The sequence below is a fragment of the Marmota monax genome, unplaced genomic scaffold (assembly GCF_021218885.2).
Source record: "Marmota monax isolate L192 unplaced genomic scaffold, Marmota_monax_Labrador192_F-V1.1 WCK01_AAM20220418_F8-fsc00138, whole genome shotgun sequence".
Classification (NCBI taxonomy): Eukaryota; Metazoa; Chordata; class Mammalia; order Rodentia; family Sciuridae; genus Marmota; species Marmota monax.
Window position 1 is genome coordinate 3,001,035 of NW_026692763.1, and position 27,852 is coordinate 3,028,886.

Below are 27,852 nucleotides of genomic sequence, written 5' to 3' on the forward strand. Positions count from 1 at the left end.
TGATCTGCCTTTAGTGTTTGCCAGAGATCCTCTTTCCCTTTATTGAAATCCCATCATAATCCCAAAGGCTTTAGGAATGTAAGATTCTATATGCACACCTTTAAAATGTTTTTATTGTGGAAAATTTCAGATGTATTCAAAAGTAAAGAAAACAATATAATGAACCCCGTGTACCTGTCACCCAGCTTCACTAATCATGTTTCATCTGCACCTGCAGCCCCCTCCCCTGGCCCCAGATTGCTTTGTGTGTTTTATTTTTATTTAGTTTTTAGGACATGGATATCTTTGAGGGCCATTGTTCAGCTAGCCATGGCATGTGGTGGAGGAGCCAGAGAACAGAGTCCTCAATCAAGTGGTTTTTATCTTTGTGATCTAGGACCATGTTAGTTCAACAACAACCAGAACTGAGTTTGAGTCCCCTAGGCCAGTCTTTTGAATGGGCTGCACCCAAGGGTCAGGTGGGTGGGGCAGCCATTGGAGGGAGAAAAAGAAGCATTATGTCAAGAAATGTCAGGCAAAATTCCTAAATTTTATCAGGGCATGGTGACATATGCCTGTAATCCAGCAACCTGGGAGACTGAAGCAGGAGAATCATAAATTCAATCATAAATTAAAATCATAAATTTTACTAATTTGGCAACTTAGTAAGACCCTCTCTCAAAATAAAAAAGAAAAAATGCTGAGGCTGTAACTCAGTGGCAAAGTGTCCCTGGTTTAAATCCGTACCACCCCAGCCCCCCACACACACACAGTAAAAAAATTCCTAAATTTTTAAAATAAGCTTATACCATACACCATCCCTTTCTTCCTATTACCCAAGATATGGTTAAGAGGAAATTAACTTTTTTGGAAGGCGGTCACATTCAGTTACTAGACTTGTCTCACCCTGAGGAGGTGAGGGAGGTTGAGCTGATTTTGGAGGAGACTCCTCCAGTGCTTGACAATCGGATGACACAACGATAGTGAATGTGAAATGTCCGCTGAATACCTTGACTGTTGAACCATTGTTAGGTGGCCTTTGCAACAAAAGACACACTGATGTTAGGCTGCAGAGGGTCTGGGAAGCCTAAAATGGTACAGGTGGTTCCAGAGCCAGAGGATGTGGCCTGAGTCTGCAGATTGGACTGGAATAGGGACACAATAACCTGAAGAAATATAATCAGAGGTGAGGCACTGTAATAGTCAGCTTTTCATTGCTGTATCAGAATACCTGAGAAAATCAATTTAAAGGAGGGAAGATTTATTTTGGCTCCTGGTTTCAGTTCATGACTGACCAGCTCCATTGTTTCTGGGCCTGTGTGAGGCACAACATCATGGTACAAGCAGCTGGTGGAGCAAAGCTGCTCACCTCATTGTGGCCAGGAAGCAAAGAGAGAGCAACCCCAGGTTATTTTGAAGTAAATATCACATGTTGTAGCAACTTTAGTGTTCTTTTTAAAGAATCCCAAACTCCTCCCAATTTACTCATGGGAAAGGTATAAGTTAATCCTCTTTCAGATTTGACTGCATTAGCCCTGCCACCTATGATACCTCATGCCACATCTACTTGGAAGTAGATGTCTCTCCCCTTTTTTCCCACAGTCCTGATTGGTGGAACAGTTGACAGAGAACAGGTTACTGTGTCCCTGTTCCAGTCCAATCGGCTCTCCTAATGAGGTTCCTCTTACAAGATAGCAATTTAGATGGGAAAGGAAGGCTATTTGAAGCATTCTGGGGACCACTAGAAGAAAAGTGCCTGAGTCCCATTTCCCTGTCAAGGATAAGGTGGACCTGCTTGTCTTTACTCATGATTAGTATCTATGTTATAGACTGAGAAAAAAATTCCCCAAGACAAAGGGGGCTAATTCCTGTAATAATAATGACCGAATTTCCACTCTGTCTCTTCCTTTTCCTGTTAACAAGTAACACTCTTTTTTTTTTTCCTCTCTGAAGGGTCTAAAGCCTGGTCTTGTCCTGTCTCTATTTCAGATGCAGTGGCAGAATGTGGAACATGTTGGTGACCAGAGCCCCTATGTCACTTCTGTCATTCTTCACATTAAGCAGAATGTCCCCATCATCCGTGACAACCTGGCTTCCACACGGAAATACTTCACTCAATTCTGCATCAAATTTGCAAAGTAAGTCCTGGAGCATTCTCATCACTGAGTTGTTCTTATTGTTTTGCTTTGTTTTTTTTATTTTTTAAATAAAATTTTAAATCGACTTTACATTTCAGAGCAGTTTTAGGTTCATAGCACAATTGAGCAGATTTCCCATGTACCCCTTGGCCCACACGCATACTGTCCTCCAATATCAACATCCCCTCAGAGGGATACATTTGCTGGGGTTGATGAACCTACACTGATGCATTATCACCCAAAATATATGGTTTCCTTGGGTTCATTCTTGGTGTTTGTACTGTCTATGGGTCTGGACAGATATCTGATGATGTGTACCCACTGCTATAGTATGATACTCAATGGGGTTCTTTTAGTGCCATACAAACCCAACATGCTCACAGTCCTGGTGTCCCTACCATCCAACTGTAATTCGTTCTGGTACCTGCAGGCAAATTGATATCAATCTGTACCCACAGGGATCATAATAATAAAACCAAGTCTGCTACTTAAGTTTATATATACAGTAGCAGTAATACAATCATCAGCCACATCAAGGCAAACAAAAATGAGTTGGGAGACCCTGTTATTTTGAACTGTGTGGACATAACCACCCCTTGCCCAAGTGGAGATAATTAAACTTAGTCTCAGTGATCACATGTGCTTTTTGTCTCTCTCATATAAACTTTTTTAAGGGTAGGAACTACCAATTCTGTTTCTTTTGAGCCTTCTCTTTCTTCTCCCCCATAGTATTTATTACTGTAGCTGCTAAGACTTATCCACTTTTGGATGTCCTTGTGTCCAAGGAAGGTACTAGAAATTGGGAAGAGCAAGTCAGGGAACTCCATAGCCAAGGTAGATGGAATGAACAGTAAGCTACATGTGTTCCTGTCACATCCCTGTGTGTGGCCATTTCTGGCTTGAGTTTTGAAGCAAGAAAATAATTTGGTCCTTTGCCAATCAGCATCTGGCTGTAGCACTGTCTTCTGTGAGACCAGGCAGTGTACAGGGCCAGTGTCTCCTCTGACCAAATATCAAACAAACATTCTGGCAAACTTCTCAGGGAAGGGCTTCAGAAAGGTCAGCCCTGTCCAAGCTACTGTATTTGGATTGTTCTCATCTAGGTCCCAACTGGTGGTTCAGGACTCCAAGTTTATGTCTTCCCCAGATCTCTCCCAGTGTGTATTCAATTAAGGCTTTCCCTCTCTGACACAAATAAATCCCTAAGGAGCAACAATAATGGAGTGGCTTGTAGAGTTAACTTTAATTTCTACCTTGTCAAGAAAGGATCGAGTGGACTCTCCAGGGAAGCATTAATGTTTGCAGTATGGCAGGTGAACTAGGAGTTGACGTTCCCTTCACTCTCTGGATGCTCATTAATGTGCATTAAAAGTATTGCTGATTTATCACATTGTGACACTCCCCATAAGTACTGGTAGAAGTTTCTCTGTAAAAATTTACTGCAACTAGAAATCTCCTTCATGGTCACCCAGAGGTCTGATTGAGCTTACATTAGATGAATAAGGAGTCAGTTGCTTAGCTAGCCCAAGCAGAGGCCTCACATTCTCTCAAAGCCCTCAGAGCCCTTTAGTGTTATTACTAAGCTCATATTGAGTGAACTGGGAATAGGATGCCCATCTCACACATCTGGAAAAGCTCAGCCTGTGATCTAGGCTATATTTCTATTTTAATCCATGGTACCTTCCATTCTGGTAAACCCTAACCTTACTGTAGAAACCTCAGTTTTAGGATTGTGAAGGGACCTTTCCCCAGCCAAAGGCAATAGCCACCATCATCTGTATGGCATGGAGAAGCAGTTAAACTTGGAGTCCTGAACCACCAGTTGGGACCTAGATGAGAACAATACAAATACAATTACCCATCACATTGCTGGGACCTCTTCCCCAAAGACATGTGTTGAGTCCCTGTTTCCCTAGTCCAAGCCCTGTAGACTAGTGCTTAGAGCCAGTTCAAGGACACAGCCACAACTTACTCTAGTGGGAAGTAACAAGTTATACACTGTATATACAGTTGTGATTAGTCATGAATTCAACCTCATGTTGCTTGTTTGGCTCTGGTTTACAGCACTTCCAATTCCTTCTAAATAGTTCCTGTGCATACCCATCCTGACCTGTTAGGCCTTTCCCCAGGTCCGACCCCTGGACTTCAAATTTCTTTCCCCTAACTCCCTTTGCTACCCACCAACGCGAAACCATCAGTAGATCCTTTGTCTCCATTTGGTATCTATAGGGACAGTCTTTCCTGTTTAGACATCATAGTCACTCCCTGGTTGAAACCACAGTTTGAATCACAGGTGACTTTCCTCCTCCTAAGCTGATTCTCCTCTATTCAGGACTGGAGATAAAAAGACAAATCTCTTTTTAAAAATTTTTTACTTGTTATTTTTAGTTAAACATGACAATAGAATGTATTTTGACATATTATACATACAGGAGTATAACTTCCCATTCTTGTGAAGACAAATCTTTTAATAGTGGTTGGGTACAGTTTTGATCAGTCATGAATTCAACCTCACATTAACTTGTTTGACTCTAGTTTATAAGACTTCCAGTCCCTCCCAAATAGTCCCCAGTAAACTTCCTGGCAAAGTGCTGGTACCGAGCTGACATTCAAAAAGTGGTCGCTGCTGGGCTGGGATTGTGGCTCAGCGGTAGAGCGCTTGCCTAGTGTAGCCGGGACCCGGGTTCGATCCTCAGCACCACATAAAAATAAAAGCCTTGAGTTGTGTCCATCTACACCTAAAAAAAAATAATAATAATAGTCACTGCTACCGTTATTAAAACATTTATTATTTATTCAATGTGCATTTACTTGAGCATTTCCTTTGTCCTAGATACTGGGTTAAGTGATCTGACTTAACAGATACTACCCCTGCCTCCACTTGCCTTAACAGTCAAGGGAATAGACATAAACAAATAAGTGTAATAAAGTAGGTAAGATATTAGAGGCCTGAGGACTCTTGAGAATATGGTGGAGGTGACTGAGAAAAGGCTCCATAGAAGAGACATCCTTGAGCAAGGTCAGAGGGTCGTGTGAGTGCTGACCCCAAGGCTCACAAAGAGCATTCCAGGCAGAGGGGACAGTGTAAGCAAAGGCACAAAGGTATTAGCAGCCCACAGAATTGTAGGATCTGCAAATAGCTCAACCAGGTTGAAGTATGAGGTGCCAGGGTTCAGCATGATGTGGCTGGGGACAGAAAATCCAGAATCAAGGTTGTGACCAGGCACTATAGTAGTGCCTATAGTCCCAGCTACTCAAGGCATTGAGGCAAGAGGATCAATTAAGCCTAGGAATTGGTGTCTGGCCTAGGCAACATGGAAAGACCCTGTCTCAAAAAAAAAAACCTGAATCAAGGAATGTCTTGTTTGCAGCCATTGTAAGAGTTTTGGTAACAGGTGACTTAAAAAGATGAGGATGAAGGCAGGGAGACCAGGTGGGAAATAATTGGAAGAGCTCGGGACTCAGGAGGTTGAGGTAGGAAGGTGGCAAGTTTGAGGCCAGCCTCAGCAACTTAGTGAGACTCTGTCTCAAAATAAAAAGTAAAATAATAATAATAATAATAAAGTCTGGGGACATAACTCAGAGGTAAAGTTCCCCTGGGTTCAATCCCCAGCACCAAAAAAGAAAGAAAAAGAAGGAATGAAAGAAGGAAGGAAGGATGGAAGGAAGGGCTCCGTTGCTCAGATGACAGGACAGTTGGGGAGGAGATCAATAGGGGTGAATCTGGGAGTTCAGGGGAAGAATTGGTAACTGATTGGATGTTGGGGTTGAGGTGGGAAATAGTTTGGGGAACTCTCAGTTCCTGACTTGGCAACCAGGTGGAGTCGCCAACTCATTGCAGTCACTGAGCCTGGAGGCCAGTGTGAGGCTAGTCTGGAGGAGGTTAGTCATCGCATTAAGATGTCCAGGAAGTCATTACTGTTAGAGTGAGTACAGTGTAAGGAAAAGATGCAGAGAGACTGAAGACAAAGGAGGGCTCAGGCCTGGGAGCAGCTTTGGAAGAGTGAGAAGATAGGTACTAGCCAGCCTTTATCTTTACCTACAAATCCTGCTTTATTTCCAGCCTTCCTTTTGTGGTCCAGAGTCCTATGACACTTCCTGGTCACCTCACTTTGGATCTTGTCTTGATTATAGGCATGTATATTCTACTCTTAAATCTATTAGGTATACCTGGCCTGGGATTCTGGGAAAACTACATTGGTGGATATTTTGTTTTTTGTTTTTGTTTGTTTTGTGCGTGTGTGTGTGTGTGTGTGTGTTTCTGGGGGTGGAACCCAGGTCCTTGCACATGCTGGCAAGCACTTTACCAGTGAGTTACATTCTAGCCCTCATATATGTTCCATTCTTAAATCTGTTAGGGTGTTTATATCTACTAGTTACAGAAGCCCTAATTCAAACTGGTTTAAATGGTAGGTGAGTTTTTTATTTCATTTAACTACAAGTCCTGAGATAGGACAGATCTGAGAGGTGGTTTATTCTGCTATCTTTGGATCTGGCATCATCTTCAGAATGGTGGTAGACTGGAAGCTATAGACATCACATCCAAATGCAACAGTGCCCCCCCCCCACCTTGCAGTAAAGTTCTTCCCCCTCCCAGGACACATAGCAATCACCAAGAGAATGCCATGCTCTGACTGGCTGAGGCTAATTAGAATCCTCCGTAGGAGGATTTATAGGGTATAGCTTAGTAGTTTTCAGCATATACGTGGACCTGGATTTCATCCCCAGCACCACACACATAGACACAAAAATCACCAATATAGTTTAAGATCAAGTTTTTCTAGACCCTAAATAAAACCAGGATCTAGGTGAGAAATAAAAGGAAGGCAGGGGATGCTGATAGGTAGCAATAGTATCTACCTTGATTCTCAGTTTTCTTATGGAAGGGTAAAGCCTTTGAAGAAAGTTTCTGCATTTCTTTACTGGAGAGAGCATATGCCTAATTTATCACTTCTTTTTTTTTTTTCCACAGCTCCTTCATTCCCAAATTCATCACCCACCTCTTCAAGTGCAAGCCAATTAGCATGGTGGGAGCAGAACAGGTGAGGTGAACTTTATATTGGACTGTTGCCTTAGAGCTTTTGTCATGGATCCAGTACATATCTTAGGACAGATCTACTCTGGAGAAATAAAATGACTGAAAGTGTTTTTGGAGTGTGAAAGGGTCATGGCTCTAGATTAAATAGTCAGAGAAGGTTTCTACAAGGACTGATGCTTGAGAAAACACTTCAAGCAGAGGGAGAAGCAAGGCCTCTGATTGGTTTGAACCCACAGTGACTGGACTAAGACCCTTATGAGAGAGAGGCTTATCTATTCGATACTGAGCAACTCGGATCACCTCCCCTAAGAATCTTCATGATTAGCTTCCCCCTGCTTGCTTGAATTTTATACAAACTAAGGCTCCTCTTAGTTTGTCCCCTTGGCACTGATGGATTGGCTTATGTGCTACAGCACAGCTACCTCTTTTCAGCTGCTACCTAGTCAGACCATCTGAAATAGGCAATTTGAGTTCAATAAGCAGTTTAAGCTGCTTTTAAAAGAAAAACCAAAAAATCAGAAAGAGCTGGGGATGGGCTAGGGATATGGTTCAATCGTAGAGGCATATGAGTGGCCGTAGGCTCCTCCCCAGCACCACAAAGGGTGGTAAAGCATTCCTGGGTTTAATCTCCAACACTACAAAAAGAAATGAAAAGAAAAACAATAATATTCGTATTCAATCCGTACTTTGTTTGGGGGTTTGGTTTTGTTTTGTTTTGTTTTTTGGTACTGAAGATCAGACTCAGAGGTGCTTTACTCCTGAGCTACATCCCTAGCTCTTTTTATTTTTTATTTCAAAATGGGGTCTTGCTAAATTGCTGAGGCTGACCTCGAACTTGAGATCCTCCTGCTTCAGACTCCTGAGTCGATTATGGGTGTGTTCCACTGTGCCTGGCTTCTACCCATAATTCTTTCAAAATACCACTTAAATGCAAAGTATGCGTGTGCTAATCAAAAATGATTCACATATTCAATAAAATAAATCCTCTCTAGACATTTTATCTGTAAACTCTTAAGAAAACATGTAAGAAGACTGTATAATTCGAGATACTTTCGTAAACCCTGTCCTTCCACCAAATTCGTCAAGAGTGGCAGAGGATCCATCTCTCACAGCTCACTGCTGTGTTGGTCCCAGTCATGCCTCTCAGTTAGAGGGCAGATTAACATGTGCCATTGGGCATTGTGTTCTCTCATGAGATTCAAAGCCAGGTATAAGATCTGTGTATGACAAGATCTCTTGAATCAAATTTAAGTGCGGAGTGAGCTAGCATCAGTCCAGGTTATAAAGTGGCAATATGGTATGAGCATTCATGTTGGTAGCACTAGAATCACAAAGGTCAGAAGCTGAAACTTGTTTCTGCAACACAGCAACCATTAGTCCTTAGGCAGATATTTAACCTGGCATCACTTCACTTTCCTCAACTATAAAATAGATGTAACCAGTGCCACCTGTTATGAGGATTCACCAACGCGATGCACATGGCGTGCTTGGGACCAGTTCTGGCACATGGTCAGGCCACACTAAATGCCAGCTCTTAGTGAGGTTAAGCTTCCTCAGACCAGGGACATGACCTTGTCTCTGTTTTCATTGCCCATCTTCCCTAATAACTCTTCCACATGCAGCCTATGTAAAAATATTCATTGCTTGCCACAGGCACTCTGTCTGACCAGCTTTAGCCAGAGTCAAAAGTGTTGTCTCAGAAAGCTTCCTGGGAGGTTGTGCAGATTCAGACACTGGCTGGGCCTGACTGCAGCAGTTCAGCACTCTGAAATTCTTGACCCCTACATGTCTTAAGCACAGAGCTCATTCTCTCTGTTAGAAGCAGCAAGCAGCAGGATGATGCCCTGACATGCTGTCTGCAGTTTCTTCTTCTTTTTTTTTTTTTTATACTTAAGTCATTTTTTAAATTTTTGTTTTAATTTCTTGATTTAAACTATATTTGTTTATTTTTTATTTGTTTTAATTAGTTACACATGACAGTACAATATTCAAATGTATGATATGTCAAGGTCATTATACTGTCATGTCTGCAGTTTCATTAGCATGTGTTTACCAGCAGTTCATTCTCTTCACCTCGTCATTGTATGTGATCAGAGAGGATACAGAGTGATTAAGATCTGTGTGTCTGGGAGAAGCTGTATAGAGTTCTGGGTGACTGTGTTTCTGTCTACAGACTTGGTGAAGCCCCTAGACACAGAACTGATCAAAGGAAAGGTGTTCTCCTGAGTTTATAGCTTTGCTCAGGCCTTGCAGCTGGATTAATGTCTCATAACCATGATGTTTTCACATTATCACATAAATTCAATATTGTATCAATTTTTCTTAGACTTTCTCTTCTTTAAAAGAATATTAGAATAATCAACTCAGATCCAAAGCTAGTGTCTACAGAAAAGTATCATTTTGGCCAGTGTTTACTTCTTTCTGCTCTGAGATATGGATGAGAAAACCATCTGCTGAAACTAGAGTTTTACTTCAGCAGACCCCAGCAAATACAAAATAGAATCTTCACAGGTCTAGCCTGAGAGACTACAAGAGCAGTGTGGCCCTTGAAGGATTCCCATGTGAAGTTCAGATTTTACTGGGTATATGCCTGCCCTGAGTATCGGGCTTTAAAGGCCAAGCTGTCATGTTGGTGGAGCCTGGTTCACTCGGGCAGCAGGATCATAGGAATCAAGAAGTGAACAAAGAGATGTTTATGGACTGAAACAGTTTCTGCCTCAAGTCATGGAGTGGCTGAAATCCAAGCTTTAACAAAAGCTGTAAGATTCAAAGCTAAGATTTAGCCTAATCTCAGCTGCTTTGCCACAAAGGTACTAGCTCCTAAATTTAGGTTATCCTTCATTATTAATACCAAAAATGGAGAAGGAAATGCTTTTTTGTTTTTTATTCATGTCCTGAGTACTGCATAAAGTGAATTATTTATTTTTGGGCCCCAGAGTTCTCTTGAGCAAAATTGAAAGGGCACATGGAATTGAACCATACTGGTATTTATAATGCCTCTTTCTAGTTTGTAATTTTCAGAGAATCTTGTGGGATTTGCAGGGTCATTAATTAGTTTTACGACCGTGGCCATCTATAACTGAACACACAGCAGAAATGGAATGCCTGAGCTAAGATAGAGAAAGCACCAAGTATGATATAGGGGGAAAAAGACAGGGGTCCAGTCCTCTCTCTCCTGTTAAAGGTCCCTGTGGTCTCAAACAGTTGCTTTCCTGCTCTGAGCTCTGTTTCTTCCTGTTTAAATAAGAACACTGAACCAGGTGCTCTCAAAAACCCCTTCTAGATCTATCATATTGTGTAGTCTAAAATACTCTGAGCAGTATACTTTGTGTCTATAAAGTTATTTTCTTTTCCTTTGTATTATCTTTAGATACCATATTGACTTTTTAAAATTTGTGATATGTAACATAAAATTTACCATTTGGGGCTGGGATTGTGGCTCAGTGGTAAAGTGCTCGCCTAGCACGTGTGAGGCCCTGGGTTCGATCCTCAGCACCACATAAAAGTAAAATAAAGATATTGTGTCCAACTTAAAAAAAAGAAGAATTAAAAAATTTACCACTAAGCTATTCCCCAGCCTTTTTTATTTTTATTTTTTATTTTTAAGACAGGGTCTCATTCAGTGGCTTAGGGCCTCTCTAAATTGATCCTCCTGCCTCAGCGTCCTGAGTCACTGGGATTACAGTCATGTGCCACCTGCCCAACTCATGTTAACCATTTTTAAGTATCTGCTTAGTGTCTAGAAGTTTATATACGTTGCTGTGCATCGATCACCACCATCACCTCTGGACCTTTTTCCTCTTTCCCAACTGAATCTCTGTACCCATTCACTATCTAGTCCCCCTTCTCTCCTGTCCCCAGCCCTGGCAGTCACATCCTACTTTCTGTCTCTATAAATTGACTACTTTAAGTATTTCATATAGGTGGAATCATACAGTATTTGTCTTTTTCTGTCTGGCTGGTTTTAATTTCTTCCCAGTTCTTCTACATGTGTCAAAAATTTCTTAAGGCCAAGTAATATTTCATTACATGTATATGCCATATTTTGACCATATTGACTTTTTAAACTCACCTAATTCAAAGCCATCCAAACAAAAAAAAATGTGTAAAGCAAATATAAAGATTTTTTTTAAAGTACAAGCACCACAGAGAGGGAAAAAGAAAGTCAGATTTATATTTAGCATAGCACTTGGAAAAATGAGAAAGTAGGATGGTTATTCTCAGGCACACTTCTTCTAGGTAAATCCCGAAAAGGTGGCTGGGTGTTTTTAAGTAATCCTTAAAAACAAAATGGAGCTGGGTACTATGGCACATGCCTATAATCCCAGAATCTTGGAAGGCTGAGACAGGAGAATTGCAAGTTCAAGGCCAGCCTTAGCAACTCAGGAAGGCCTTAAGACCCTGTCTCAAAATAAAAAAACAAAAAAAGCTGGGGATGTACCTCAGTGGTAAAGTACCCTTGGGTTCAATCCCTAGTACCAAAAAAGACCCAACCAAAAAAAAAAAAAAGTGGATTGATAAAATTTAATATCTGTTTAATAATAACAATTTTACATCATAGTGAAATTGAAGGGAAATTATTGAATCTGATAATGGATATAAATAAAAATTTAGGAGTGCATATATAGATTTCATGGGACATTTGTCGGAATTACAGAGTTAAGAATTACACATTTCACCTTGCTCAGTGGCACACACCTATGAACCCAGAGGCTCGAGAGACTGAAACAGGAGGATTGCAGATTCAAAGCCAGCCTCAGCACAAGCAAGGTGCAAAGCAACTCAGTGAGACCCTGTCTCTAAATAAAATACAAAATAGGGCTGGGGATGGGGCTCAATGTTCAAGTGCCCCAAGTTCAATCCCTGATATGACCCCCCCCAAAAAAAATTATACATTTCAATGTGTATATATTTTGCCTCAAAAAAATTGAGCAAGTGGTAGGGGGTGAATATAGCAGGATTTCTCAGCCTCTGCAATGACAATTTAGATATTTTTTTTTGTGGGGCATGTTAAGCAGAATCTCTTACTCTCCCCACTAGATGCCAGTGACATTCTTAGGTATGACAACCAAAAGTGTCTCCAGATGTTGCCAGCTGGGGTGGGGGGTTATGAGAAGAAGAATCAGCCCAAGTTGAATGCCACTGAATTGGCCGCTTCAATGAAATAAGAATGACAGAATAGTTTTGGTTGTTGAAGCTGTGTATTGGATGTATAAGGCCTCAAGATACCACTCCATTTCCTTCACGTATATTTGAAATTCTCCATAATAGAAAGGTTTAAAAAAAAAAAAGTGTTTCACCCCACATATTCCCACTCAAGTTATCCAAAGTAAGATTTTAGTTTAGGAATCAATACAAAATTTCTGAAATTAAACTAGCTTCCTGGGCTGGGGATGTGGCTCAAGCAGTAGGGCACTCGCCTGGCGTGCGTGCGGCCCGGGTTCGATCCTCAGCACCACATACAAAGATGTTGTGTCCACCGAAAACTAAAAAATAAATATTAAAATTCTCTCTCTCGCTCGCTCTCTCTCTCTCTCTTAAAAAAAAAAAAAAACTAGCTTCCTTCCACCTCTTCTCCCTTTCTTTCCTTTCCTTTTTTTTTTTTTTAATTATTATTATTTTTTCATGTGGTGCTGGGAATCTAACCCAGGGCTTGGTGCAAGCTAGGCAAGTATTTCACTACCAAGTTGTGGCCCCAGCCCCTTCCTTGCAGATTTTTTGACTTTAGAACTTTTGTTCAGAAAAACTGAGCTGTCTCCTTCATCTCGTGTGTGTGTGTGTGTGTGTGTGTGTGCGCTCCCCTTTTACACAGCACTTTTTCTTTCTAAAATGCCTTCTGAAGGAAGCTTTTACCTACTCCCAAAGTCCTTCATTTCCTCTGTCCCCTAAGCTTTAACCCATCTTGTTATCCCTGAGATGGTCCTTCCCACTGAGAGCTTCACTTCTCTCCTGTCACGTGGTCAAAAGGGCCCTCCCATTGTGACACACACAGCTAGAAGGCCCAGCCACCCCAGAAGAGTTCACAACCTTGGAAGTGGAAGGACCAACCAGCACTGAAGAAGAATGTGAAATAAATGAACCAATACCTGGAAAAGGATACAATAAACATCACACTTAATGGCCATATATAGAAAGCTTTTCTCTTTCTTGAGATGGAGTGTCTGCTCCATCCCAAATTACTTCTGAAGTCCTAGCTAGGACAATAAAATGAAAAATAAAACAAAATTAAATGAAAAAGAAAAAAAATAGCAGTACTGAGAATTGAAACCAGAAGTACTCTACCACTAAACTACATCATCAGCCCTTAATTTTATTTTATCTTATTTTTAATTTTTAGACAGAGTCTGGCTAAGTTGCCCAAGCTGGCCTCCAATTTGTTATCCTCCTGCCTCAGCCTCCCAAGTATCTGGGATCATAGTAGATGCTGCCACACCTGGCTAAAATGAATTTTTTTTTTAAAGAAACAGAAGTATACAGATTATAAAAAAGAAACAAAACTTTTCATTTTTCACAGAGAATATGATTGTAAATGTAATATCTAAAAGAATTACAAATGAAGTATTAGAATATAAATTTAGCAAGGTTGCTGGCCAATATTAAAAATATACATCTATATATCAGCCACAATTTAGAAAGTGAAATTTTTAAATGAAACCATTTGTAGCTGGATACAGTGGCATGTACCTATAACCTCAGCTCTTGGGAAGGTAAGGAAAGAGAATCAAGTTCAAGACCAATAAAAAAGAAAAACAATGACAAAAATATTTCAATAGTATCAGAAAGCATTAAATATCTTAGAATAACTCAATCACAATATTAAGAAGCATTAAAGAATACCCTTAAGATAAAGTAATGGAACAGCTCATGTTCATCAATTAAAAGACTTAATGTGAAAAGAAATCAGTACTTCCAAAATTAATCTACAGATACAACACAATTCTAATTAGAATCCCATTAGCATTATACATATATGTGTTTGTATTTTGGGGTGTGGTGTGTAAATTGATAAACTGATTCTAAAAGTTAAACAACCAAAAGCAACTAAAATAATCTTAACAAAAAAGAACAGGATACACAAATTTATTTTAATGCTATTGTAATTAGGGCAGTGTGGTCCTGACGCCAGGAATATTTGGGCCAACAGAACAGACTTGAGTTCAGAAATAGGCCCACACATTTATAGATACTAGATTCATGACAAAACTGGCATAATTCAGTTTAGAAGGGAAGTAATTGGATATTCATATTAGAAAAAAATTTATCTTGACCTTTCTCACGCACCATACTCAGAAATCAATTTTAGTGAGGCTTGTGAAATTAGAACTCTGTACAGCCATTTTGGGAAACAGTTTGGCAGTTTCTCAAAAAGGTGAGCATAGGGTTGGGATTGTGGCTCAGCGGTAGAGCGCTCGCCTAGCACAGGGGGGACCCAGGTTCGATTGTCAGCACCACATTAAAAAAAAAATAAAGGCATTGTGTTGTGTCCATCTATAAAAAAGATTCTCTCTCTCTCTTTAAAAAAAAAAAAAAAAAAGGTGAGCATAGAGTTGCCATATGACCAGTAATTCCATTCCTAGGCATTTACACAAAAGAATTAAAAAAATATATTCACACAGAAACTTGTGCATAAAGGTTCATAGCAGCATTACTCATGCATTATTCATAATAACCAAAAAGTAGAAACACTCAAATGTCCATCAACTGATGAATGGATAAACAAAATATGATATAATTATATGATGGAAAATTTCTCAACCATTAAAAAGAATAAAGGACCCGTTTAATCTGCAACATGATGAACCTTAAAACATTACATTAATTGAAGAGAGACACAAAAGGCCATGTATACATGATTTCTTTTATCTGAAATGCCCAAAATAGGGAAATCCATAAAATGAAAAGTAGATTAATGATTGACAAGAGCTAAGGGAGACAAAAAAATAAGGAGTGGCTCCTAATTTCTTTGTGGGGCAATGAAATGTTCTGGAACTAGGAAATGGTGATGATTGTGTTACTTGTGAATATATTTTTAGAAACACTAACTTATAAACTTTAATGGGTAAATCTTACAACACATTAATTAGTATATCTCAATTCTTGAAAAATAAATTCCAGTTTGGTTGTGGCTCTGAAAGTAAAAGGTAAGATAACAAAGCTTCTGGAAGAAGACATAAAAGAATACCTTTATAACCTTGGGTTAGGCAAAGATTCCTTGGGCAAAAAATTAAAAGAAAAAAATTGGGGCTGGGGTTGTGACTCAGCGGTAGAGCACTTGCCTAGCACATGCAAGGCCCTGGGTTCGATCCTCAGCACCACATTAAAAAAATAAATAAAATAAAGCTATTGTGTCCAACTGCAACTAAAAAATAAATAGTTTTTAAAAAGGTTAAAGAAAATATACTGGTTACATGAAGTACTTAAAGAAATCCTTTTTTATCAAAAGGTACCATTAGGAGAGTTGAACAGTAAGTAATAGAGAAAATATTCATATTCTAAATATTTATTTTTAAAAACCTCTAGCAAATCAATTAGAAAAAGATAATCAGGGCTGATGATGTAACTCAGTGGTGAAAAACTTGCCTAGGAAGTGTGAGTTTTATCCCCAGCATTGCCAAAAAAGGGGGGGGGGGATAATCTACCAGTAGAAAAGTGACAAAAGACCTTGAATTGACACTTCAAAAGAGAAAAAAAAAAAAAAGATATCCAGAAAGCACCTTAATCATCAGGGAAATGCAAATTAAAATCACAATGACATCTGAATGGCTAAATTTTTAAAAAGATTGACAAAACCAAGTGTTGATTAGGATGTAAAGCAGTTGGAACTTGGATGTGTGCTGGCAGGAATGACAACTGGCATAACCACATTGGAACACTAGCTGGCAGTCTCTGCTGTAGCTAACATGCCTGCCCATGATCCAGCAATTCTCTGAGTACTTTCCATGCTGGAGAAATGAAGGCTTGTGACCACCAAAAATACATACAAGAATGTGCATAGTAGGTTGATGGGTCATAAACTAATCTATGGTGATTGAGGGCAGAAGAGTGGTTCCCTTTGTTGGGAGCAAAGAGAGCATTGACCAAAAAAAGAATGAAGGAGGCTTCAGGGAGGCCAGAAATGTCCTGTGACTTCCAACAGGCAGTAGGGTATGGTACACATGTAAAAGCTTCCTGAACTGTATGCTTGGTATTTGTGTACTTAAAGTTTAATTAAGAAAGGTGACTGGCCAGGCGCAGTGGCACATGCCTGTAATCCCAGCCACTCAAGAGGCTGAGGCAGAAGGATCATGAGTTCAAAGTCAGCCTCAGCAACAGTGAGGTGTTAAACAACTCAGTGAGACCCTGTCTCTAATAAAATACAAAATAGGGCTGGGGATGTGGCTGGTTGAGTGCCTCTGAGTTCAATCCCCACTACCCCCCCAAAAAAAAGAAGGTGGGGGGAGGAACTGGTGATGTAGCTCCTGGCCCTGGGGTTTGATCAAACCCAGCACTGCAAAAGAAAAAAAAAAAACAGTGACAAAGTTGAAAGAGCTAAGAAGCAAGATATATTGTCCCCACCTTGGTCCATTCGTGATATCTTGACCTAGTCTCCCTATGCCACCTCACTGAAGAACTTTGCAGCACATATATGGTTCCTCACCTTCTAGGGGTGTGCCTTTAGCTTCTCTACTTAAGACTTTTCATCCCTACCAGTAGCTATAGTGTCCCCCAAAATTGCAGAAGGCAGTTTAAGAAGTGAGGCTCACTGGGCAAGGTGATGCACATCTGTAATCCCAGCGACTCAGGAGGCTAAGGCAAGAGGATCACAAGTGGGAGGCTAGCATCAGCAACTTAGAGAAGCCCTAAGCAACTTGGCGAGACCCAGTCTCAAAATAAAATATAAAATGACTCGGGGTGTTGCTCAGTGGTTAAGTGTCCCTCGATTCGATCCCCAGTATCAAAAAACAAAACAAGAAGTGAGGCTCTTTGCAGAGCTGGGCATCAAACCCTGGGGCCCTCATTGACTTCATTTTTGCAGACACAGCACTCTGGCCAACATTGCACCTCAGCAGCTCACCAGCAGCACCCAGGAGCACCACCCCAAATACCTCTGAGGCACAAACAAATTTGGCAATGGCCTTCTTGCTCAGTGCCTCGGGCCTAAAGAGATGAACTATTGGCTGTTTTCAGAGGTGAAACTTGGGGCAGATTTTCATGATAAATGGGACCTTTTATCTTTACTTCCCCACAGACAGCTGCTAGTTCCTCTTTTCTGTCTACATCACTTACGTAAAACCTGAGGTCAAGGTTTTCATCTCTTCATCTGTCTGGTAAAGTCATAATTTTATTGTCACTGGCCAGGGATGTCTTGTGCCAGATGTGGTGGTGGACATGTATAATCCTAGTGACTTGGAAGGCTGAGGCAGAAGGATCACAAGTTTGAGGCCAGCCTCATCAACTTAGACTCTGTCTCAAAATAAATAAATATATAAGTAAATAAATAAGGGTGGGTATATATCTCAGTGGTAAAGTGCCCCCAGGTTTAATCCCCAGTCCATCACCCCTAACAACAGAATTATTTCTGGTTCATTCAAAACTCATCTTGTCACTTAAAACTATACAATTATTTATATATAATATATAAATTGGAAATTTATATATATTAAATATTATATATATTATATATAAATATTATATATTTTGGAAAGTAAAAAAATAGAAAAGTAGGGCTGGGGTTGTGACTTGTGGCAGAGTGCTTGCCTAGCATGTATGAGGCACTGGGTTTGATTCTCAGCACCATATATCAATAAATAAAGGTCCATTGACAACTAAAAAAATATTTTTAAAAAATAGAAAAGTAGAAAGTATCCCCATATGTTTTAAAATACAATCATTGGGTATTTTTTTTTTCCTGCCAACAAATAAATGCCAAGACGTGACTTTGATTTTGACAAGGCTCTTAAAATTTGCTATATCGAAGACAAAGTTGCCAGGCCTCAAATGGCGTACTTTAAGAAAAATAAAGATATTTCCTGTTAATAAAAGTATTGAAAATAATGTAAAGAACATCAGCTCACCACTTAGTAAAATCTGTGACATGTTCCCACTTTTTCTGTAGTTTTTTTTTTTTTTTTTTTAATGTAAAGTAAATCGTTAACAGTTATTGCTGAAGCCTCCTGTGGATTCCACCCTGCCATTATCCTCTGTCCGTGCCCAGAGGTAAACACCACTCTCATTTTGATTTTTCCATTCCCATAAGTGTTTTGGTATGTTATATGTGTATATATATTCCCAAATGATACATGATTTTGTTTTGCTTATTTCTAAGCTTTGTATAAATCATACCATACATGTCCTTTCCCCTCTTGCTTATTTTCCCCAATTCAATGTTTTTTGAGATTAATTCATGTTGATGTGTGTCATTTGTGTTCACTCATTTTAACTTCAGCATCATATTCCATTGCATAAATATGCCACCATTTGTTTATTCATTCTCTTTTTTATGGACACTTAAATTGTTTCCAATATTTTGCAAACAGTGGGTGTAGAGAACATTTTTTTACATGGTCAAGTTCTCTAAAGGATGTAAGTAAAAATGCTCTATTAGGTTATAAGTATCTTCAAGCAAGATGATATTACTGTTTTCATGCTTGTATCAATTTATAGTCACTATAAGTTTGAATTTCAATGCCACATCCATTTCAAGTTTGTTTGTTTGTTTTAATAGTCCTGGGCATCAAACCCAGTGCCTTATGCATGCTAGGCAAGCCCTCTACCAGTGAGCTACACCCCAAACCCAGTCTTTTTCTTTATCAAACTTTAAAATTTTTGACTGTCTGATAGATATGAATGACATGTATTTATAGTTTTTTTAATATTTATTTTTTAGTTTTAGGTGGACACAATATCTTTGGGTTTTTTATTTATTTTTTTTATGTGGTGCTGAGAATCGAACCCAGTGCCTCACTCATGCTAGGCAAGCACACTACCACTTGAACCACATCCCCAGCCCCTGTATTTATAGTTTTAATTGGCATTTACCAATTACTAATAATGCAATGCCTTTTGGGCATTTGAGTTTCCTCTTATGTGAATTACCTATTTGTATTCTTTTGTCTCATTGATTTTTTTTTGTGTGTGTGTGTGTGTGCTAGAGATTGAATTTTTAGGGTCTCACTCATGAGGAGCATGCGCTCTTAACACTGAGCTACATCCCCAACCCCAGTCTTTTTCTTCTTGATCTGTAGGAATTTTTATGTGTTCTGCATATCATTCCTTGGTCAATATTATACTTAGCCTCTTCTGGTTTGTGGTTTTGTTGTTGTTGTTGTTGTTTCTTTTTTCTTTTTTGAGACAGTGTCACTAAATTGCCAAGACTGGTCTAGAAATTTCAGTCCTCCTGCCTCAAGCTCCCAAGTAGTTTGGATTACAGGTGTGCACCTCTGTGCCACCTAAGTTGTTCTAGATAAAACACTGATGTCTTCCCAGAGCCTTTTTTCCATTGTCAAAATTATAATTACCATAGCCTTACAGTAATAGTGTCTCTTGTTCATTAGTTTGTCTTGGCAAGTTATTAAACATATGGATCATTGATGTTCTCATCTATAAAATAGAAATAACTACCTTCATAAGGACAGGGCCTCATGAAAACTGAATGTGATAAGCAGCTGGGCACAGTGACTTACACCTGTAATCCCAGCTACTTGCAAGACTAAGGCAAGAGGATCAAAAGTCCAAGACCAGCCTCTGCCACTTAGACCATGTCTCAAAATAAAATTTTAAAAATGGCTTGTGATGTAGTTCAGTGGTACAGCACTGGCCTGCCATGCTGAAGACCCTGGGTTCAGTTCCCAATCCCAAAACAAACAAACAAGATGAAGACTAAATGCTAAATGTGATAAAATATTCCTAGCATCATTCCTAGCCATTGGTGGTCAGACAGAAAAGTTGATAGCCTTCCAAATAATTAGCATCCAGAACAAACAGGAAAAGGTGGATTGTTGCAAAGACTTATTTAAATTTGGTTAACTCTCCTACATTCTCACTAGCATCCAGGAAAAAAAAAATCTAAAAACAGCGATAGTAAATTACCATTTTTTGCCTAATGAATAACCAATATATTTATGAAAGTTTTCATTGCTGATGAGAGTGAGCCTGGGCTGCTAGCAAGTGTGTATGTATTCTTCATTTGTAAAGAGGTTCAGATGTGAGGCTGGTCTAGGGCTCAGTGATAATGTGCTCACTTGGCACACATGAGGCACTGGGTTCGATCCTCAGCACCACATAAAAAAATAAAAAAATAGGGATATTGTGTGTGTGTGTGTGTGTGTATATATATATATATATATATATATGCACACACACACACATATATATATATATATAAAATATCTGTGTATAAAAAGAGGTTCATATGTGTCAGGAACCCTAAAAATGTACTGCTTTGGCCTCTCCCAAAGACTGCCATTCATGCACCTAGAATATGTGTACAGGGCTGTCCACTACCTCACCATTTGTTATTTTTTTAAAAATACATCTTCATTTTATTTATTTATGTGATGCTGAGGATTGAACCCAGTGCCTCACACATGCAAGGCAACCACTGTACCGCTGAGCCACAACCCCAGCCCACTATTTATTATTAATGATAAAATCTAGGAACAAACTAAATAGATGGTTTAATATCTTAAACACACACACACACACACACACACACCCTACAGAATATTGTATAGCCATTAAAAAATCATGATTTTTTTTCCCAATACTGGATATTGAGCCCAGGGCCTCACACATGTTAGGCAAGCACTCTACAACTGAGCTACATCCCCAGCCCTTTTTTACTTTGAGGCAGGGTCTCACTAGGTTGCTGAGGCTGGCTTCAATCTTGAGATCCTCCTGCTTCAGCCTCCCAAGTAGCTGGGATTCCAGGCGTGCACCATTATGCCCAGCTTCATGATTTTTTCCAGACTGCCAAGATGGGAAATACAAAAACTTTATATGTTAAAGTGGAAAACCCAGGTTATAAAACTGTATACATACATATATACACATGCACAGAATATTGATTCTGATTTAGTTTTAAGTGCACAAACTGAACAGCAGGAATTTTACCACATTTAACTGTAGTTTCTTATTTTCCCAGAATAAAGAAATTAAAAGTATTTTTTGTTGTTTATTTTCCATATTTTCTGCAATGAGAGTATATTATGTATATAATTAGGAAAATGTGATTAATCTGATGGATTCATTAGTTGTCATGTCTCTGTGAAGTGGCTGGTAACACACTGCTTTCCCCACAGCTGCTGCTGGACACCCACTCCCTGAAGATGGTCCTGCTCGACCTCCCTTCCATTGGCTCACAGGTGGTGAGGAAGGCACCTGCCAGTTACACTAAGATTGTCGTGAAAGGCATGACCCGGGCTGAGATGATCCTCAAGGTAATGATTGTGTCTTCCTCAAGGATCCTGTTTTAAGGAACTGGTCATATATCTAATCCCATATCCAGGGGGTTCTGATTTTGAAAGCCCAGCATAAGGCCTATCCCCACCAGTCCTAAGGATCATCTGCATCCTTTGTTTAGACTAAATGTTGGCCTCATCAGATATTATTTGAAGTCAGTGGACAATTACTTGGGGACCAGTAATTCTTTCAGACGAAGGAATTCTTTGTTGTCATGAGATTTTCTTGTAATAAGATTTGGCCAAGACTGAGAGTTAGAAGGAGTTGCCATTGTGAATCAAGTTGTATAAGTTAGGAACTTTGCCTCTCAGCAGGAACATCAGTTATCCTCCCCTCCCACATAAGCCTTTTTGGCTATCTGTGCTTTACCATCTTTAAATGAACTCAACAGTGTTGTGGTAACAGAATCTAATCAGCAAATGGGTTTTTTGTTTGTTTCTTTGTTTTGATTTTAGCATCACTTAACAAGATATTGTACTTCAGCTGGTGCTGTCAAGAATGTCTTGAACACCTACCATGATTTCCAACGATAACATGAGAAGAGGGGCAGAGGCTAGAGAACAAATAGTACTACCTGATAAGGCCTGAAAGTCCAGGGCCTGTAGGCTCTTCAGGCTCTCTTCCCAAACAATAACTCAAATGATGACAGGAAAAAACAGTAGCAGCAGCCCACAGACACCATGGGACCAGGCAAAGGCCCTGCATAAGCCTTGAGCCATGGCCTGAGGAAACTGGAAGTAGCCTGATGAATTCTTCTCCAGCTGGTGTCCTCTCTGCAGAGAGAGCATACAGTTTGGGAGTGATCTGCCAAGGACTTTTGAGGGAGATACTCCTCACTGCTCCCGTACATTCTCAGGAATTCAAAATAAAATTATTTTGCTGAGGGAAGAAAAATCAGATTCTGCTTTCCAAAACCAAATGGAAATGAATCTGAGGGTTGCAGTGCCATCTGTTTGTATATTAATTGGTAGTTTAAGTAAATGTAGTTAAATGAAGTTCCAGATTTTAGGTCTTCAAAAGAGTAAGGAACCTTTGGGATTTTTGTTTTTGAGAAGATCCACTCCCATCAATTCCTTTTGTTGCCCGATTGTCAAGAATAGACAGAAGGAGTTGGGTATGGCACACACCTGTAATCCCAGTGACTCAGGAAGCTTAGGCAGGAGGATCACAAGTTCAAGGCCAGCCTCAGAAATTTAGGCCTTAAGCCTCTTAATGAGACCCTGTCTCAAAAAATAAAAAGGGCTGGGGGTATAGCTCAATGGTAAAACTCTCCTGGGTTCACTCCCCAGTACCAAAATAACAAAACAACAACAACAAAATGACAGAAGGAGCAGGCACTAGGTACCCATGAAAGGTCCAACCGGAGACCTTTGACATTGTGTTTCCCAAATGGTCCCTATTTTTTAAAAACATCTCCTGCCCAGACCCACTGAATTAGAATACACAGAAAAGAGACCCAGAAATCTGCACATTAAAAAGCAGTCCTCCAGAGGGTTACAGTGGCACACGCCTGTAATCCCAGTGGATTGGGAGGCTGAGGCAGGAGGATCCTAAGTTCAAAGCCAGCCTCAGCAACAGCGAGGCACTAAGCAACTCAGTGAGACCCTGTCTCTAAATAAAATACAAATAGGGCTGGGGATGTGGTTCAGTGGTTGAGTGCCCCTGAGTTCAATCCTTGGTACCAAAAAAAAGGGGGGGGGGCTGGGGATATAGCTCAGTTGGTAGAGTGCTTGCCTCGCATGCACAAGACCCTGAGTTCAATCCCCAGCACCACCAAAAAACAAAAACAAAAAAATGGCAATCCTCCAAGTACACTGGTGTACCCTGTAATCCCAATGGCTTGGGAGGCCGAGGCAGGAGGATTGTGAGTTCAAAGCCAGCCTCAGCAATGGCAAGGTGCTAAGCAACTTAGTGAGACCCTATCTCTAAATAAAATATAAAATAAGGCTTAGGGGCTGGGGGTGTGGCTCAGAGGTAGAACATTTGCCTAGAATGAGCCTTAAGGGCCTACTGTGTCCCTTCCCTTGGTAGGTAGTGATGGCCCCCCATGAACCATTGGTGGTGTTTGTGGACAACTACATCAAACTCCTTACAGACTGTAACACAGAAACCTTCCAGAAGATACTGGACATGAAGGTGAGCTCAGTATCTTTTCTTGTCAACTCCTACTCATCCTTCTTACTCTAGGGGGTGGGATATGGGTTATGGAGGGGCTGCCTCAAAAATGCAAGTTGTAGACCCAGAGTGGTGGGTTGAAATCCCAGCAACTCAGGAGGCTGAGGTAGGAAGATCACAAGTTTAAGGCCAGCCTCAGCAATTTAGCGAGACACTGTCTTTAAAAAATAAAAAGGGGCTGGGGATATAGATAAGTGGTAGAGCACTTCTGGATTCCATCTCCAGTACAAAAAAAAAAATCCATGTTGCTAGTCCTCCCTGCAACCTGGATTCCAGGAGGGTAGTCCTGGGCATGTTAGCTTCAGGGTTCTGGACCACCCTGCATGCTTGGAAGCTACTGCTCAGGAGAGGACAGAATGGAAGGAGCAGGGAGATCATCCTTCCATCTTTACCTGTCCTCCTTTCTTCACTCTTTCTTTCTCTCCTACCCAATTCCTTCATTATTTCCTTCCTCATTTCCTTCCTCCACTTTCTCCCAGGCTACTACTGAAGGCTGATAATTTCTCTGAAGAAAGCTTTTGTCCTTAGCCTGAAATAATTATGCTGATGGTAGAAGCCATGCCAACAGCAGACCCAGAGGTGCACTCTCTCTTTGGGCTATTGCAGAGCCACCTCCTGACCACTAACTCTCCTCTCTCTTCCACCCTCAGGGGCTGAAGAGAAGTGAACAGAGCAACATGCTGGAACTCCTGCGCCAGAGACTTCCCACCCCGCCCTCAGGGGCAGATGGCTCCAGCTCTCTGTCCCTGATGGCTCCTACACCAGAGCAGGAATCATCTCGCATCCGCAAACTTGAGAAACTAATTAAGAAGAGACTTTAGGAGCACACGAGGGGCACCGAACCCAGTTCCTGGAAGCCCCAAGTGCCCCTGTACCCCTCCCCTACTCAGTGACTCTTATATCCTCAGTCATGAGTTTTTGGGACATTGAGGTTGCTACTGTGTCTCTCCCATGCCCTGTCTGAACTCCTATCCCAGTGGGAGAAGCTGACTAAGGGCTGGGTTATAAAAAGGCAGTTTAGATTATCTCTCATTGCTGCCATGGAGGCAGCAGTGGGTGAAAGGCCCCTGTGGTTCAGTTGCTGTTTCCAGGCTGCCCTTGAAGGTCAAGTTGTCATTGGCTCTTGTAGTCTCACCATGGCAGCCATACCCTCCAACACCTGGGCCCTACTCCCTGCCACATGCCTGTCCAGCAACTTGGATGAGGAAGCCTGGATCTTGCTCCTTCCCCCTTCTGCCACTACTGGAGGTCACCTCTGCAGCCAGAACGCTGAGAATGTTCCTGGAATTGGTTGAGTGAATGGACTGCCAGATCACAGGGCTTAGTACTACCCTTTATGAAGACAGTGGAAGCATGTGCACTTTTCCTTGTAAATCACAGTTTCCTGGTACCTTCTATGACATGGCCAAGTTTCCTGTGTTCTCATTTCTTGTTACTCTCCAAAGGAGAAAGGCCCTCTGTGTCTGTCACTCTGGAGGGCTGTATGAACCAAGCCTTGGAAGCAGACCAGGCTGGGGCTGCTGACCTGGCGAGGAGACAGTCCCAGATCTGACAGAGGGTTCTGGGGCTTGGGGTGTGGCTCAGTGGTAGAACGCTTGCCTGGCATGTGCAAGACCTGGGGCACCGAACCCTGTAAAAAATAACAAGTGGGTCTTGCTTGGCACAGTCACTGTGTTATGTGAGATTATTTTCTCCATTTCTTTATTCTCATTCTGTTCCTAACTTCTTGGGAAGCAGTTAGTTGTCTTCTATATAGGAAAACCAGAAAGTTCTCTTGGAAAACCTTCCCTAGTTTTTTCCTGCAGATGAACTATGGGAGGGAATAGATAGTCTGTACCATCTGATGTCCTTCCTGCTCATTCACTTTCAAATCCAGAGAACTCTCCAGAGTCACCTGAAACAACAAAGGTGGTATACAGTGCATACATCACACTATTAATGAGAGAGAACCTGGGTCCTTGGATACCAGGAACACAAGATTGACCTTACTCGCCAAGCTCAGAACTAGCCTGGCCCAGAACACAGCCTGGGCCCAGACTGCCCTTCATGTCCACCCACTGGCTCTAAGCAGCAGAACTTTGCAGAAAATTGCTCTACAGAGCCACTTCAGTCCCCTGCATCATCCTACATACAGAGGACAGGCACCATACCAGGTAGTTTCCCTAATTCTCTTGGGTTGCTTGAACCCAAGGCTCATCTAACCATGACCATGACCTCTGGGTGGCCACCATTGGGGAGAGCCCTGAGGTGGAAGGTGGAGCTCTCTATAGAGGAAGTGTGTAACAGGCCTCAGGATCAAATTGGATTATCAAATAATGCTCAGAACTGAGTTTTTAGGACAGAGGAAGTTTTCTGAAAATCTGTAAAACTTGTGACGGCCATACAGGAGAAAACTTTAAGGTTTGAAAAGCTGGTGAGAAACATTGGCTGTTTGTCCCCATCTTGTTTTTCCAGTATACTATTCCACACTGTTTCCCTCCCTCCCTCCCCACCTCTGTCCATTAGTTCCAGGTTTGAAACCCCACCTCCGCCCTGTGCTGGAGATGGAAACCAAGACCTCAGGCATGCTGGGTAAGGCATGTTCTATCACTAAGCCACATCCCCAGCTACAGAGCCTCATTTCTTCATCAGCTTCCAGCCTGTCCTTGCTAATTAGTAGAATGCTTAAGTATTGAAAACACTAAGAAGAAAATCAGTAGTGAAGAGATATGGCCTTTAGTTGAGCTCTGTTAGAAGATTCAAGATTAGAGAAGTGCAGGAGGAGTGGGGAGGGGGTTGGGAGGCTCAGTCTAAGAGGGATTCCTCTGTGCTATCATGTTGCTTTGGTAAGGTTATATGCACTAATTGAAAGAAGGGGTGGTGGGCCAGTCTCCAAACAGCACAGCCAATTCAGCCGTCTGTCATCGACCTAGGGAAGCTGGGAAAGCCAGTGGACTCCTGCACCTGGTTCTTGTCACTCTTCAGTGTTTACAGATCCACACTTCTCTTTTTAGTTCATTCATGAGGAGTCATTTTTCTGGACATCTCCATAATGGCATTGAGATGTCAGACTGCTGTTTTTCTCAGTTGGTGGTCACCGCCAGGGAAGTTGCTTTCCTGATTTATTACATTGTCAGAAATCCCCAAGGAGCCAACAGATGTCATTTGGAGTTATGTTCAGTGTCTCATTGATGGGGACTGAATACCGGGTGTGCATCTTGGAGAGACAGCATGTTTCTCACCTGGGGGTATGCATCAGAATCACCTGGGGCCCTTTTAAAAAAATTGTAGATGCCTGGAGATTTTGACTCTTAGTAAGTCTGCAGTGGGGCCTGGCGTGTAGGCTTAAAAGCTCCATAGGTGATTACATTTGTCTGTCAGTATCCACGGAGGATTGGTTCCAGAACCCCCTCCCTGTACTCCAGTGGATATCAAAATCTGCAGATGCTTGAGTCCCCTCATATAACTGGCATAGCATTTGCCTACACTTTAAACACATCTTCCTGTATACTTTAAATCATCTCTCGACCTCTTATAATACCTAACTTGGTAGAAATACTACACAAATAGTTGTTGTACTGTGTTATTTAAAGATCTGTACTTATTCCATGTAGGCACAGTTTAAGTGTTGTTGTTTGTTTGTTTTCCAAATACTTTTGATTGAATCCACGGTTGTCTATCCACAGATATAGATGACTGACTGTGTGAGGTTTATTCTTTGCTAAGAACCATTGCAATACAGAGAAATTTACTTTATTAAAGGGTTCCTGTAGCCCATTTTCATAAATGTATATTTTTCTGGTTCTCCAAGTGTAACTACAGTACAGTGGTCTTTGCTTATAGCTAGCAGCTTTAGTTTCAAACTCATTTAGGACATGCCAGGAGTTTCACTCTCATTCAGTACTGATGAATAGTCTTCCTCTTTTGATGACCAAACCTCAAATAGAAGCTTTATTTATTATTGCCACTTCAAAATAACATACATAGCCAGGTGCAGTGGTACACACTTGTAACACCAGTGACTCAGGAGGCTTGGGCAAGAGGATCACAAGTTCAAGGCCAATTCCAAAAATGTATGCCCTAAGCATCTTAGTGAGACCCTGT

At 41.0% G+C, this 27,852-nt stretch overlaps 1 protein-coding gene across 1 annotated transcript in view; it reads left to right on the forward strand.

Moving 5' to 3' along the window:
* Positions 1–27,539, forward strand: part of Vps53 (VPS53 subunit of GARP complex) — a 160,096-nt gene extending 132,557 nt beyond the window's left edge. Inside the window, exons 18-22 of the mRNA XM_046446900.2 lie at positions 1,969–2,117; positions 7,090–7,159; positions 21,435–21,572; positions 23,626–23,730; positions 24,420–27,539. Of these exons, the coding sequence (XP_046302856.1) occupies positions 1,969–2,117; positions 7,090–7,159; positions 21,435–21,572; positions 23,626–23,730; positions 24,420–24,590 (633 nt within the window). The 3' untranslated portion in view covers positions 24,591–27,539. The remainder of the gene's footprint in view (positions 1–1,968; positions 2,118–7,089; positions 7,160–21,434; positions 21,573–23,625; positions 23,731–24,419) is intronic.
* The last annotated feature ends 313 nt before the right edge of the window (positions 27,540–27,852 follow it).